A 15,069-nucleotide genomic window follows, 5' to 3' on the forward strand; every position below is an offset into this window, starting at 1 on the left:
CCCCTGCTGGTCACACAGCGTCCTTCTCCCCCCCCAGGTGGCTTCCATGATCCCACCGGCTGCCCCGTCCTCCTGGCTCCAGCCTGCCCCTCCTCATCTCCCGCTGATGTGACACACTCAGCCGTGCTGTGACCGGGCCCCCTCTGGCGGGCACCTGCAGGCTCCCTGTGGACCCACTGGGCAGGGAGCACTATACCCCCTCTGGGTGGTCAGCTACCGACCGCAAGCCACCCGGACCAGATCTACCCACAGACCCCGGTCCCTGAGAGGCAGAGAGGTGGCTTTTCCAGCCTCCGCCTTACCTGGCACCTTGGCGTCATTGCAGATTTCTGCAAAAGGTCTAAAAGAAAAAGAAAGGAGGTGGCCGTTAGAAAAATGGGGTTTCCCCTCTTCCTTCCCACCTGCCCCCTGAAAATGGGCGACACCTCTCACGAGAGGAGATGCTCCCACCGCCGCTGGAGTGTGAGGTAAGACCCGGATGGAAACGGTGGGCATCCCCCCCAGACCAGGCAGTGCCCTGCCAGGCCAATCGCCCCTTGGGGCCCACTTTCCTGGTCTAGAAGTCGAGGGTGTCGCCTGACCAAGTGGTCAGAAATGTGTGCCTAGGGATCCCCAGCTGGCTCAGTTGGTAGAGCATGTGGCTCTTGATCTCGGGGCCGTGAGTTCGAGCCCCACATTCGGTGTAGAGATTACTTAAGTAAATAAACTTAAAAAAAGTGTGTGCCTAGATTTACAGAAGTGGATATTCATCACACTATTATTTTTTTATGTATGCGTTTTTATTTTATTGTTTTACTTTTAGCATTCTTTGTATGAACCCCCCCTCCCAAATGAGATGCAGCCTAAATGTCCATCAGAAAAGGACATTATGGTCTATCTATTCAGATGACTGGTCAGTCACTAAAGGGAATCCTCAGGGACGTGGATAATGTTCGAGCGTGTACAAGACAGCCAGACAAGAAACAGCAAGTTTTATTTACTGTCTACAGATAAATACTGTATGATCTCAGTTTCATTTGCCACAAATAAAAATCTAATAGGCATTAAAAGAAACGTGGAAATGGGGAAGGAAAGTTCTAGAATGTCTTTGGCGGTTCTTTCTGGGAGGTACGCCTATGGGGGGGGGTGAGCATTTTTTTGCCGTGGTTTCTTGCACTGTCTAGTAGTTGCTTCAGGGGGTGGACGGTAGGTGGGAGGGAAAATGCTTTTTTTTTTTTTTAAAGATTTTATTTATTTATTTGAGACAGAGAGAATGAGAGGGAGGAGGGTCCGAGGGAGAAGCAGACTCCCCGCCGAGCAGGGAGCCCGATGCGGGACTCGATCCCGGGACTCCAGGATCATGACCTGAGCCGAAGGCAGTCGCTTAACCGACTGAGCCACCCAGGCCGCCCGGGAAAATGCTTTTTATTTGAAACCCGTCTGAATCATTTCATTTTTTTTTTTTTGGATATATACAAATATTTTAATTCTAAAGCGGCCAATTCTTGGTTTAGGGTTACCGCATCGGGCTCCATGCCCAGCACAGTCTTCTTGAGACTCTTTCTCCCTCTTGCTCTGCCCCCCTACCCCGCTCTTTCTTTCTCTCAAATAAATAAATAAAATCTTAAAAAAATTTAAAACATCAAGCGTAAAATTGAAAAGAAAATGTGCATAGGGGAAAAAGTTAGTGCATCACGGTATTAGGCCTGAAGAGGACAGTTACATGGTTACCTTCTTTTTTTCTACCTTTTCGTGTTTCCCAAGTTTGCTGTGTGTATTTTCTTTTTATCGAGGTATAATTTCTTTTAAAGATTTTATTCATTTATTTATTTGAGAGGGAGAGAGGGAGACAGCACAAGCAGAGGGGAGGTGCAGAGGGAGAGGGAGAAGCAGACACCCCGCTGAGCTGGGAGCCCGATGCGGGGCTCGATCCCAGGACCCTGGGATCTCAACCTGAGCCGAAGGCAGACACTTAACGACTGAGACACCCAGGCACCCCTTTATGGAGGTATAATTGACATATGACATAAAGGACATATAACTGATACATAATTGATATAATAATACCGTGTTAGTTTCAGGTGTTCAACATAACGATTCCATATTTGTATATATTGTGAAATGATGACCATGTTAAGTCTAGTTAACATCTGTCACCATACATACAATCTTTTCTTTTTTTTTAAGATTTTTATTTATTTATTTATTTGAGAGAGAGAGAGAGAGAACACAAAGGGAGAGTGGAAGAAAGAAGCAGGCTTCCCGCTGAGCTAGGAGCCCAATGTGGGGCTCGATCCCAGGACCCTGGGATCATGACCTGAGCTGAAGGCAGAGACGCTTAACAGACTGAGTGACCCAGGCGCCCCAAGAAGATGGTCACCTAGGAAGTGGGTCCTCACCAGACCCTGAATCTGCCACCACCTTGATCTTGGACTTCCCAGTTTCCGGAACTGTGAGAAGTCCATGTGTGTTGTTTATAGGCCTCCTGGTCTGTAGTATTGTGTTACAGTGACCCGGATGGAGTGAGAGAGCTGGGTTTGTGTCCCAGCTGACCCACCATGAAGATGAGAGTGTTAAGCTATCTGTCTCTTGGAATCTGGGCAAGCAAGAGGCACCAGTCTGTCTGTCTGTCCATCTGTCTCCGTCTCTCTCGTCTCCTGGCTGGGACTGCTTTGGGAATCTCCCCACCGGATGCAAGCAGTCCCCTCTCCCATGGCCCCGGCCCATTGTGCCCACCCCGCGCTGGGTGCTGGGGGCACTCACTGGAGCTGGTTGATGATGACCATGCGCACGTGCTCTCGGGCCTTCAGGATCTTCTCCAGCCGGTGGATGTCGTACGTGTTGGGGTTCCGGAAAGGGATGTCGTCGGGCAGGCCCGTGACCTCGACGGCGTCTGGGCTGTCCCGGATCAGTTTGTACGGGACCAGCACAGGCCTGTTCAGGCCCAGGGCCTCGCCTACAAGACACGGTGGGTCAGCGCGAGGGGAAGAGGTCCCCTGTGAGAGGCCACGCCCCCCGGGGAAAGGGCTGGATCCTGGCATGGTCCAGCTTGGCGGCCACCGTACTACAGAGTTTAAAAATCAATACACACACCTTCTTTCTTTCTTTAAATCCACTTAGCAAAACTATAAACCTAATACCCAGTGCTGGCAATAAAACAGGCACTTTGGCGCGTGCCTGGTGCAATGTTAAGTGTGCGTACCCAGAACTGATAAACAAGAGATGTGATATCTGCTTAAGATCTACTATTATGGTAGAAAAACTACAAAGTCCTTACTTATTTATGGTTGATAGAATAGGGTGTCTTGGGTGTGTTTTCAAAAATTCCCAAGTGTGTACATGGACACTGAAGAAGTCAGGTTGGCAAAATGTTGGTGATCACAGGGGCTGGCTTTGGGTGACGTGGCAGGTCACCAATACCCATTTTCGTCCGTGTCTGAATTTTGATTTCACAATGACAAGTGAAAGAGACGACCCCACCAAACACCAGCAGAGTCGCTTCTCACTCTCAGAACGAAACCCCAACTCCTCGTTAGGCCTGCCCGCCCCTCCCTGTGCACTGGGGGCCTCCCCCGGCTGCTTACCCTAGGCCCTCTGGCCTCCTTGCTGGTCCCCAGTCACCCAGCTGTCCCTGCTGCCCGGCAAGCTTTTCCTGGACTGTGTGTCCCCTCCTGACATTTGAGTCTCTAGTCTTGGCTAACGCACGTCCCATCCTCCCAGGGGCATTCCTGCCCCACCCCCCAGGCAACCCCTTATCCTGCTACTGTTTTGTCTTCTCCGTTATCACTCTCTGAAATTCTATTTAAAAATATTTTTTATTACGTCCGTCTCCCTGCTACAATGCAAAATGGAAATAATACTAAATTCATCAAATAAAATGTAATATATACTATACAGAGCATCTAGCATAGCTTGGCACTCAATGATCTAGAAAGCTCGACTGTAACCATATTATTATTATTATTAAGATTTTATTTTATTTTTAAGAATTTATTTTTGGGCGCCTGGGTGGCTCAGTCGTTAAGTGGCTGCCTTCGGCTCAGGTCATGATCCCAGGGCCCTGGGATCGAGCCCCGCATCGGGCTCCCTGCTCCACGGGAAGCCTGCTTCTCCCTCTCCCACTCCCACTGCTTGTGTTCCCTCTCTCATGTCTCTCTCTGTCAAATAAATAAATAAAATCTTTAAACAAAAACAGAACAAAAAAAAAAGAATTTATTTTTAAGTAATCTCTACACCCAAGGTGGGGCTCGAACCTGCGACCCTGAGATCAAGAGTTGCACGCTCCACCCACTGAGCCAGCCAGGCGCCCAGTAACCATATTATTAATTGTCCCAACTGGGCTCTGCCCTGGCACCCTGGGTGCCTTCACCTAGCATCGCATGGCCCTTACCTATTCCCTGACCACCTCCCTGCACAGATTCCGAGCCCCAGGATGGCAGGGATCGGACGCCCTCCCCCAGAGTCCTCACGGCTAAGTGTGTGTTGGGCAGATGCACAAACAAGCACTTGGCCGTGGGCCATGCATGGCCTCTGCCGCAAGGCCCAGCCCTAGAGCAGCGGAAATGCTGACCTGCAATCTCTGCCCTGGGCGCCCCAGATGGGTTCTTTCCCAGTGTTCGGACGGGGAAGTGAGGGGTCAGCTCCCACCAGTCACCGGCAGGGCAGCTGGGGGTGGAACTGGAGGCGGCCAAGGCTGGCTGTAGAGGGAGGGGCTGCCCAGGAAGGCTGGCCCCACAGACCCTGCCCCACAGACCCTACTCCTCATGCACTGACCGTATTTCTCATTGAAGAGCTCCTTCACCTGCTCGCGGAGGATCACCTTCTCCCCTAGTCTGTTGGCGTCATCTTCATCTACGAGAGGAAGACAAGGCGGCCGTGAAGGTGGGCACGGGCCGGCCCCTGGACGGACTCCCATGTGGCATCCCCTGCCCACCGCGTTAATATCAGGCAGCTTTGTTTCTGGCCGTGGTTGTCTGTTCATCAATCCCTCCGTCCCCTCTTCCTATATCAGCTGTTCGAGTGTGCTCTCAGAAGGCAGGCAGGGGCTTCTGATGGATGGGGTGGGGTGGGAAGAACTGGCCCAGGCCGGTCTGTTGGATGTGGCGGAAGCACGGGGTGGTGCCAAGGTCACTGGCTGGACTGAGCCGGGCTGCCAGAAACTCACCCCGGCTGCCTGGATGATCCTGAGCCCGAGGCTCGTGACCGGGGAGACAGGAACGCTGCGGGAGCATGGGGGCTGCACACTCTCCCCACCCAGGGCCCAGGGCAGACCTCCGTGGACACCTGCTGTTGGACCCTGGGCTCCCCTCGCCCGTCTTCGGTCTAAAGTGGCAGTGGGCCAGGTGAGCCCTGAGACAGGGCCTGGGCCGGGCCGGGGACGTGGAGGGTGTGGATGGGATGCAAGGGTCCTGGGGGCAGAGGGGCCTGATGGGCTCGTGCCCTGGGCTGGGGAGGGAGCTGGAGTTCCAGGAAGGGTGCCCTGAGCTGGCCGGGCCTCCGGCAGACAGGGGTGGGAGTGGAGAGGAAGCAGGCGGGGAGCCAGGGCCTGGGAGATGTGGGGCAGAACAGACAGAATGGGTTTGTGGAGAAAAACAACTCCTGTTTTAATCTGGAAAATCTCACAGAACTCAGTTCAAGTTCGGAGGCCAATGCAGGAACTCTGCAGCCCCGCCAGGGAGGAGCCTCCCTCCCCAGTCCGCCTGCTGCCCCTGCTGCCCGGGACTCCCGATGGCCCGCCGTGCCTTGTGTGGTCCCGGTCATGCCCACGCTCCCGACTCTGGAACGAGATCTGCCACATCTCAGAGTTTCTGCATATGTCTCTTCAACCATGACCATCCAGCCACCCGGGTGCTCCTGACACCCTGCATCCCAGGGTCCTCCCTCTCGGGGGAAGTAATGGCCCCAGCAGTCGGACCAAGACACTGAACTGAGCCCCCCTTAGAGGCCTCCTTCTTCCCACATCCCCCCCAAACACAGCCCTTCCGGATGGTCTTCAGGACCCCACTGTGGCCAAGAGTCAGCCTGACCCTTCTCCAGGTCCTGAGTGGGCAACCTGACAGAGCCCTGGGCCCAAGGGCCACCTAAAGCCTGTGGGGAGGTGGCAGACGCTGTCCATCTCCCCCTTGGCCACCAGGCATTCCTCTGGTGCCAGGATTCCGCACAGACATGGCGGCACCCACAGGACAGGGATCCCTGTCCCATCGGTGATGCCGGCAGCTCTCCTGGGCACGAGCACGGCCACCCCTCACCACAGCCGAGGACACCAGAGGCTCAGAGAGGTCAAGCAACTTCCCCAAGACCACACAGCTGCCAAGTGCCAGGAACAGTCCATCTGTCTGACCAAGAGCCCCGGGTTCCCCGAGATCTCTGTTTCCCCGTCTGTAGAAAGAAGGGTTGATCCTCAGGTTGTTTCCTCTAAGTCTCTTGTCCTATCAGCTCACAGTCCGGAATCCCTGTCTCCTTGGGGCCTGGGGCGGGGCCGACACAGCCGGACCCCACAAAGCCGGCTGGGTTGAAAGGCAGTGCACGGCCCCTCAAGGACGGGCCCTGTAAGTGGCGGCCGCTGTGGCTGGGGACACGGCCGTGTCGTGTCTCCCCTCCCCTGCCTTGGCCTGGAGGCTCCAGCGGCTGTGTGGGTGAGAGGTGCACACCGCGCAGGCCTGAGCCTCACACGGCCCTCGCCCTGGCAGAGGCCACACCAGGCCCCAGAAGGGCAGAGAACCTGAAGCCACGCACCTGGGCTCCTGCTAGCCCTGCCGTGCGGGCGTCGTGGGATGTCCCCTCTCGGTGCTCCTGCTCACTGTCTTGACACGACATTTGTCTGGGCCCAAGATTTCACGAAGACCATCCCATCTGGATGTGGTGCTGCCCCTGGGCATTTAGCAGAGGACAGAAACACAGCCCGGGTCCAAGGCAAGGAATGGTGAGGGACGCTTGGTGACCCACCGGCCTTGATAACTATCAGTGCAGGGCACGTGGGGGGAACCTAACCCAGCTGGGAATCAGGGAGGGCTTCCCAGAGGAGGTGCTGCTGCTGGGTATTAAGCACCTCCTATGTGCACAGCGCCAGGCCTCAGAAAGGGTGCCTCTTGGCTCCTCTCCCCTCTTTGTTTTTACTGATTACTTTTTTAATTTTTAAAAAGTCTTAATTTTTTTGTTTTTATTTAATTTGGAGGAAGGGAGTTCCATTTTTTCTTCAAGGTACTTTTTTTTTTTTAAAGATTTTATTTATTTGTCAGAGAGAGAGAGACACAGCGAGAGAGGGAACACAAGCAGGGGGAGTGGGAGAGGGAGAAGCAGGCTTCCCGCGGAGCAGGGAGCCCGATGCGGGGCTCAATCCCAGGACCCTGGGCTCATGACCCGAGCCGAAGGCAGACGCTTAACGACTGAGCCACCCAGGTGCCCCATTAATGGTACATTTTTGAGTGAAACAGGCGAGGGTAGATTCTGGTGTGGGCTGGAGGGGAGAGAGCCCCTGCCCCGTCTGGGGGCTCACAGGAAACGGGAGGCAGCTCCTCGAGGTGCATGGGCAAAGTCGAACCACAGGTGGAGACCCCCCAGCCCCCCGTCCTGTGTCCCTGCTCCAGCCCTGAGGGGGAGAGCCAGGCTCCCTGCTGGCCTGGGGCTTCGGTGGGAGCAGCTGTCCCGCTAGCCTGGGCTGGGGCAGGACAGGCCCCGGGGAGCTTTTCCCTCTGAGTCTGGTCTGCTTGTGGGCAAAACAAAGACCAGGAAACTCCCTCCGAGAACACGGGGTGGGGCAGAGAGCAGTCACTGTGGGCCGTGTGGGGCCGTGTGGGGCTTCGGCCATAAACCCAGTCTGAAGGGCAGCCGGGAGTTAAGAGTGTTTACTTGGCTATCTGACAGCTGGGGTTCAAATCCTGTTATTAGCTCGTGACCTTGAACAATTCTCCAAACCACTGGATTTCCTCGTTTGGAAAGTCACTACCACGACAGGGGAGACCAGGTGGGGCTGCCGCTGAGAACCCAGTGCCTAGCATGGCCCTGGGGCCGGTTTTACTGTTCTGAAGCCTGAGTCACCAAACCTATTCGGGGGGACCGGTCTGAGCTCCCCTGAACCCAGGCTGGCTATAAGAACACCGACCGGTGTTGGCAAACATTTCAGAATGTTCTCCATTTGGAGAGTCACTGTTAGGGCTCCATGTGGAGTGTGGGTCCCCCCAGTGTACCTCCCTGAATGCCTGCCCGCAGCGGGGAGGAAGGGGGTCCCCAGGGCCTGTGACACGGGGGTCCCTGGCTCAGCAGACTGCAAGGCAATCTTGATTCTACCCCTAATGCTATGTGATGTTTGGAACGTCACTCCACCTCTCTGGGCCTGTTTCCACATCCCTCAGATGGGACTCCTGGCCTGCCAGGAGGATCCCATGGTGTCACAGATAAAAACGGTGAAGGCCCCCCGCCATCACAGTCAGGTTGTCGCTGACGCTATTAGATCAATGTTTCCATTATCCTGGAGTCTCGGGGAATTAAGCTTCACGTATGAGACTCTTCCAGATAACGGATGCTTAACTTCTCCAATCTCCTGGGTTTGTCGTACCCATTGTGGGCAGGCCGTTTACTAAAATGCATCAAGTACCCCTTTCTTAGGTAGCACACGGTGGGGCAGAGTGGGGGGGGGGAGAGGTTGACTTGAACCCCCCCCACCCCGGGGCAGCAACACGCTTCAAGGGCAGGCCCACCCTGTCGGCATTTCTGCCCCCCTTCCTGCTCATTCCAGTTTATTGGTCTCTGTCACTCCATCTGCCCCAGTAGCTCTCATCTGGTTGTTTCTAATCTGCCGTCTGTTAGTTTGAGGATTAACTGAATTTTGCCTGGGGGAAGAAAGCAACCAAGCTTACTAAATCACAGCCAAGCTGGGTACACAATTAGAAACCAGAGGGCTCGGGGTGCTTGCTGTCTGCGATGGCCCCACAGCCCTCTCCCCAGGGGCAAAGTACGAGAACCGCGAACAGCCGGGGGCCTCTCTCCACCAGCTTGAGGTCCACAGCTCGGATTGGTGTCTGTACGCTGACATTCAGGATGGTAAGGGGCCAGCAGGAGCCCGCAGCAAGGGACGGGCTGCTCGGAGGGGGACAATTCCCCCTCTCCCAGCGCTTCCGCGGGACCCCTCCTCTCTGCCAGGCCTGGGCTGGATGATCCAGGCATCACGCAGACCCTCAAGCGAACAGAGGGTGGATGTCCACAGGGATCCCCACGTTGATGGGACAGCTGCCCCCGCTTGTCCCCTGCTCGGGCTCTGCAGCTTGCACACGTCCCTTTCCGGGCTCCGGACCTTCATCAAAGTGAGAAGGCATGCTCAGCTTCACCTTTTCACTCTCCCTCAGCCCGGCACACAGGTGCAGCGGGAATTCTGTCATTGGTTTTAGAGGTGGAGAAACTGAGGCTCAGAGAGGCCACGCATGCATGGCAGCGGGGTGGACGGCCTTGCCCCCGTGCCCGCTCTCGGAGAACACACCCCAGAGAAACTTCTTACACGTGCCAAAGGAAATATGGCCAAGAGCCCTAACAGCACTCTTATTAACAGGAAATCCACGAAGCCACCCGAGTGGCCGAGGACAGCAGAGTGGCGCGGTCACCTGCCGGAACCGCACGGAGCAGTGGACGCGAGCTGGCTCGGCGTCGCATGTCAGAATCACCTTACATAAGGCCGAGTAGGAAAAGCAAGTCCAGACTTGACACACGAGGACACGCCTCGCTTATAAAAGTAAAAAGTGGGGCTCCTGAGTGGCGCAGTCGGTTAAGTGGCTGACACCTGGTTTCAGCTCAGGTCGTGATCTCAGGGTCATGAGATGGAGCCCCAAGTCAGGCTCTGCACTCAGCGGGGAGTCTGCTTGAGATTCTCCCTCACCTTCTCCCTCTGCCCCTCCCCGACCCCTCTCTGAAATAAATATACATATCTTAGGAAAAAAAAAAAAAAGGAAAAAGCATGCAAAAGGAAACAATTTTGGTTTCGGCAAATATTACACGTAATAAAGCCACTTAAGAAGTCGGCCTGTGAAGAGTGAGTCAACCTCAGATATACCAGATGATTTTCCCTATACGTACATACCAACGATAAAGTTTAATTTAGAAATTAGGCACAGTAAGAGATGAACAACTCTAACGATAAAACAGAATTATGACAATGTACTGTATTATATAATAAAAGTCACGTGAACGTGGTCTATTTCTCTCTGAAAATATCTAATTGTATTGTACTTCCCCTTCTTGTGATGATGTAAGAGGATAAAACGCCTACATGGGGAAAAGAAGTGAGGTGGGTGATGCAGACATCAGGATGTGGCATTAGGCTACTATTGACCTTCTGGAGCTCTATCGGAAGGACAGTCATCTGCTTCTGGACTGCAGTTGACCGCGGGTGGCCGAAACGTGGAAAATGAATCCGCGGATAAGGGAAACCGGCTGTATTTGTTCTGGAGAGAGGAGGGCAGGATGAGGGAGAACACGGGGGCGGAGGGCACGTTATGGGCGCTGTTCTAATTCTTGGATGGTGGTGGGCTCACGGGGTTCGGTGCAGTATTGATTAACAAGTAGACCCATGGGCAGGAATACGAACAAAAGAATAAAAAATGAATGCGTGCTATGTGCACTGTGGTATCCTAGAGTGGATTCTGGAACGTAAAAAACATTTAGTGCAGGAACTCACAAAATCTAAATATAAAGCCTGCAGTTTCGTTATGCGTATTGTACCGACCAAGGTTGAATTCTTAGTGTTGACAAAGGTACGTGGTTCTGCCGACCCTGCATGGGTCAAAGGGTATATTTGGGGATTCTATGCGATCTTTGCAATTCTTTGGCAATTAAAAATTATTGCAAAATTAAAAAATTATATCAATCAATGGAACGATGGTCACATGCAGGGGATGGTCAATGGCACAGTGGGTCCCGAACCAGGGATCAGGACTGATCTGGTCAGTGCATGAGGTCTAATGGGACTGGGAGAAGGGAGGGAAGAAAGCAAGCCTTCTCCCCCAGAGTCTCCTTGGACAGGCTCTGTGCCCACATCCATCCATCTCCCTTCCCCTCCCTGGGGCCCAGCTTTGTGACCTCTAGCTGACGGGCTGCACACAAAGGTCCGGAATAATGGCTGACGGGGCTCGCTGGCTGGAGCCTCCCCTGCTGGGGCTACCAGGCCCTTCTTCTGCCCTCTCAGCAGCCGGACACTGGGGTACAGACCCCACATCTGCTGAGGACCAGCCCACCGGAGACTGTGACTGGAAATTTGCCCTTCACTCCTCGCGACAAGCCTGACTTCTAGGTGTTATGGTCCCCATTTTACAGATAAGGATACTGAGGCTCACAGGAGTCAAGGTGCCTGCCCAACGTCACCAAGGCCACAAGGTCTGTGATCAGTGGCACTAACAGTAAAACCCGGGTCTCTCTGACCCCTAGGTACTGCTTTCCCATTTGGGAACAGCCCAGCACCTTCTCAGGGGCCTTCTTACAAACTTGAACCTGTCAGCCAGGCTTGGCAGATTAAACACCAGGTCTTCTTGTGGGGGTTCATCCGGGATCCTGGTGCCAGCCACGCACATGGCCCTTCCCAGGGGAAATCGCCTCCTTCTCTCTCCTCTCCCATTCCTTCCTCCGAGGTCCCAGCTACGCGGCAGACATCACTGACGTCACTGACCCAGGGCCGGCCAGGCCCTAGGCTGAACTGTGGCCATGACCAGCCAGGCACAGAATGCCACACACTGAGCCTGATGAGCAGGACAAGAGCGCCCCTCCTGGGAAGGATGGACAGACCTGGGCACTTGGCTGCATTTCTGCTGCATCACCGGGGGTGGGCGGCTGATTTCAAGGACACGATCCCGTGGTTCTACCACAGCAGCTCGTGCTGCAGCCGAACACACGAGAATGGTCGCTCCCTGTCGGCCGAGACCTGTCTGCTTTCATCCATGTGCACACGGTTAAAGCCCCGGTGCCTGCCATGATGCCCGACACCACGGACGCTCCGTTAAGTAAGGGTTAGAGAGACCAAGCTCTTGCGCGCTGGGCACTGTTCTCACAACTCCGCAGGGATTCATTCCCTTAATCTTTCCAACAACCCTCGGTGGCTGGGCCTGTGACTACCTCCGTTATACAGACAAGGAAACTGAGGCACGGAGAGACAGCCACCTGGCCCGGGTTACACGGCGAGTAAGCAGGGGCTGGGACTGGCCCCAGATCCAGACGTCTAACTAGCTGGCACGAGAACACGATGTCCAAAACCCAGGCTTATGATCGTGCTGACTGTATCAGGACCTTGTTTCCGTGCTCGGGGGAGGGAAGAAAGAGCAGGTTCTCCTACCCTGTCCACACCGCAGGTTTCTCTCCGCGTCTCTGCGCCCCCAACCCCCAAACCCACATTTCCAACTGCCTCTCGGAGCACCTTTGATTTTGCACATCCCTAAGCAGCCTCTCCAGGGCTCCCTCAAACCTGGCCCTCCTCTCTGGGCTTTCCTTCTCTGGGGTCCCCCTCCTGGACGCCCAGGAGAGAAACCTCGGCTGCTTCCAATCCCGGAGCAGGCTGAGTCGTGACCCCCAAGCTATCCCCGTCCTAGTCCCCGGAGCCTGTGACTACGTTTCTTGACACGACAGAAGACACTGGCTGGTGTGACTAAGGTAAAGATCTCGAGATGGGGAGGTTATCCTGGGTTAGCCAAGTGGGCCCTAAATGTAATCACTGGAGTCCTTCTAAGAAGGAGGCAAGAAGGTCAAAGGGCAGGAGTTGGGCCAACAGAAGCAGAGTCAGCGTGAAAAGCTTTGAAGCGGGAGGAGAGGCCACACGCTGAGGAATGCAGGGGGTTTCTAGAAGCTGGGAGAGACAAGAGCCTCCAGAGGGAACCTGCCCCGTTGACACTCTGACTTCAGCCCGGTAAGACTCATTTCGGATCTCTTACCTCTACAGCTCTAAAGGGAAAAAAATATGTGTGTGGCTTTAAGCCACTATGTTGGGGTAATCTGGTCGGGCAGCCACAGGAAACCCGGGCCAACCCCATGTGACCCTTCGAGCCGAGATCATGACCTGAGCCAAAATCAAGAGTCAGACGCTTAACTGACTGTGCCACCCAGGTGCCCCAAAAGTCAACGTTCTCATCCAGCCTCACACAATCTGCCTTCTCTCCCCATTTCCACCTCATCTCCTACCACTTCCCCCACCTGCTTCCTCTGACACCCCTGGCAGGTGACCCCAGGGCCTTTGCAGTCGTTCTCTCTGCCTGCACTGCTGTTCCCTAGCCCCCTGGCTCTCTACCACCCCAAAGGCCCTCCCTGGCCACCGCCTAGCTCATGTTGCAACCCCCTAAAAATAACTCCAACCTCCCCCATCCGCTTCCCCACTTCTCCCGAGCACACATCTGACACACTTTTACACTTTGTGCATGATTCTCTGCATTCACACCAGAAGGTCAGCGCCATGAGACAGGATTGTTGTTTTTTTTTTTTTAACTGGTGTTGAGCAAAAGCCCAGCATCCAGCCCAGTGCCTGGCTCCACAGACACCCCAGAAGTACGCAGTGCCTGAACTCCCGAAGGGGAATGTCCCACTCCCCATGCCTGCTGCGGGCTTCAGGACAGGGCTGCCTGTCCCCTACTCCCCACTCCCACCACGAGGCCTCTTTTGTCCCCAGACCCCTCCCTAGCAGGTTGGAAAGATGGAGTCCACCCAGTCAACCCCATGTGCTGAACCACACGTAGCCCCCACGCCCCCGGCTCAGAGATGCATTTCTTGGCCAGAGAGAACTTCTGTTCCGCACGCCGGGCCTGGTGACCCTTCGAGCCGATCTCAATCCAGCCCAAATAAAGGTGCTGGTTGTTCCTGTGAGCTTGGGTGGTCCCAGCTGGGGAACCAGTTTCGGTGTGGTTTTCTGGAATGTTGCAAAAAAGTCTGAAGCCCCCCCGCCCTGCTGCTCCCTTCTGGGGAGCCCCCCAGCTCTAGGAACCACGGGGTCCCCCTCCCCAACCAGCAGGGCTCAGGGAGGACAGGGCTAGGGACCACTAACTCAACCCAGGGGCGGGATGGGGCTGTGGGACCCAGCTGGGTCCCCACGGGCCAGGAAAAGGTAGGGGCCTCCCAACATGACATTGTTCAGCCTCTCCCTGGAAGAAAGGAGGCAGCGAGCCAACGGCGCGGGGCCTGGCAGCCCGGCTGGGCATCTGCCCACAAAGGCCTCCGGGCCCCGTCCTGCAGATGCCACAGCATTTCCTGGGAAGGCAGCAGGGACACTGTTACTGGAGCCTAATTAACAAAGAAAAGCAGAGATAATTAAGTGAAGAAACATGTGGCTGGCGCTGGAACGGGGATATCTTTAGAAACTCGAGAAAGGACGGCTTTATTTTGAGCTCTCAAGAGCGGGACAGCGTCGGAAGGGTGGAGAGGGGGGTGGGGAGGGCCCACAGATGGGGGGGGCCGGGGCCAGAGGAGCAGGTGGGTGTGTGTGACCATACCGGAAGGAGGAAATGACCCTCGGGCGGCTGAAGGGAGGAGGGCAGGGGGACCGCGGAGGTGTCCCCGCTCCGTGTGACCTGGAGCGGTCTAGAGACTGGAGGTTCACTTATCCCCGATCACACAGCTCAGAAGTGGCATCAGTTCCTGAGGGGGCCGAAAGGGACTCACCACTGCCGCCCCCTCCCCTCTCATTCTGTGCTGAGAGCAGCCCCATGCCGGCCCCCTTCTCCAGGAAGCCCACTCGGCATAGCACCTGCTGAGTGACAGGAGCCCCCACAGAGAGACCTGGCAGTGCCCCCCACCTCCCCCCCTGCAAACAGGATCTCAGCCCTCTGCTTGAGAGGCCCTTCGCCCACCCCACAGCTGAGCTTCTCACGCGGGGCGTCGGGCCGAGCTGGGGGTGTGACGCGGGTCAAGTGGGATGATTTCTTTTCCTCAGCAGAACGTAACTGAACACGGTTCCTTCAGTCAAAATTAATCTTAAGTGCAGAGTTTTGGGAGCAGACCATGTGCGGACTTCCGAGATAGAGCATGGGGGGCGCCCCCCTGGAAACTGCAGGGGTGCTGGGGCTCCGGCCGCGGGGGACGTCAGCGGAAGAGCTTGCCAAGGCCGGGTCTGCAGGGTCTAGTCCACGCTGCAAAGCC

At 55.4% G+C, this 15,069-nt stretch overlaps 1 protein-coding gene across 7 annotated transcripts in view; it reads right to left on the reverse strand.

Annotated features, from left to right (window-relative positions):
- GTF2IRD1 (GTF2I repeat domain containing 1) overlaps positions 1 to 15,069 on the reverse strand; it is a 103,067-nt gene that overhangs the window by 3,403 nt on the left and 84,595 nt on the right. For all 7 annotated transcript variants that reach the window (XM_081819599.1, XM_081819598.1, XM_081819597.1 and 4 more), the window contains 3 exons: positions 4,753 to 4,830; positions 2,743 to 2,935; positions 303 to 340 (listed from right to left, as the gene is read on the reverse strand). In XM_081819599.1, coding sequence (XP_081675725.1) covers positions 303 to 340; positions 2,743 to 2,935; positions 4,753 to 4,830 — 309 coding nt within the window. The remainder of the gene's footprint in view (positions 1 to 302; positions 341 to 2,742; positions 2,936 to 4,752; positions 4,831 to 15,069) is intronic.

The sequence above is a fragment of the Leptonychotes weddellii genome, chromosome 5, assembly GCF_054177405.1.
Source record: "Leptonychotes weddellii isolate Sample4059 chromosome 5, ASM5417740v2, whole genome shotgun sequence".
NCBI classification, from domain to species: Eukaryota; Metazoa; Chordata; class Mammalia; order Carnivora; family Phocidae; genus Leptonychotes; species Leptonychotes weddellii.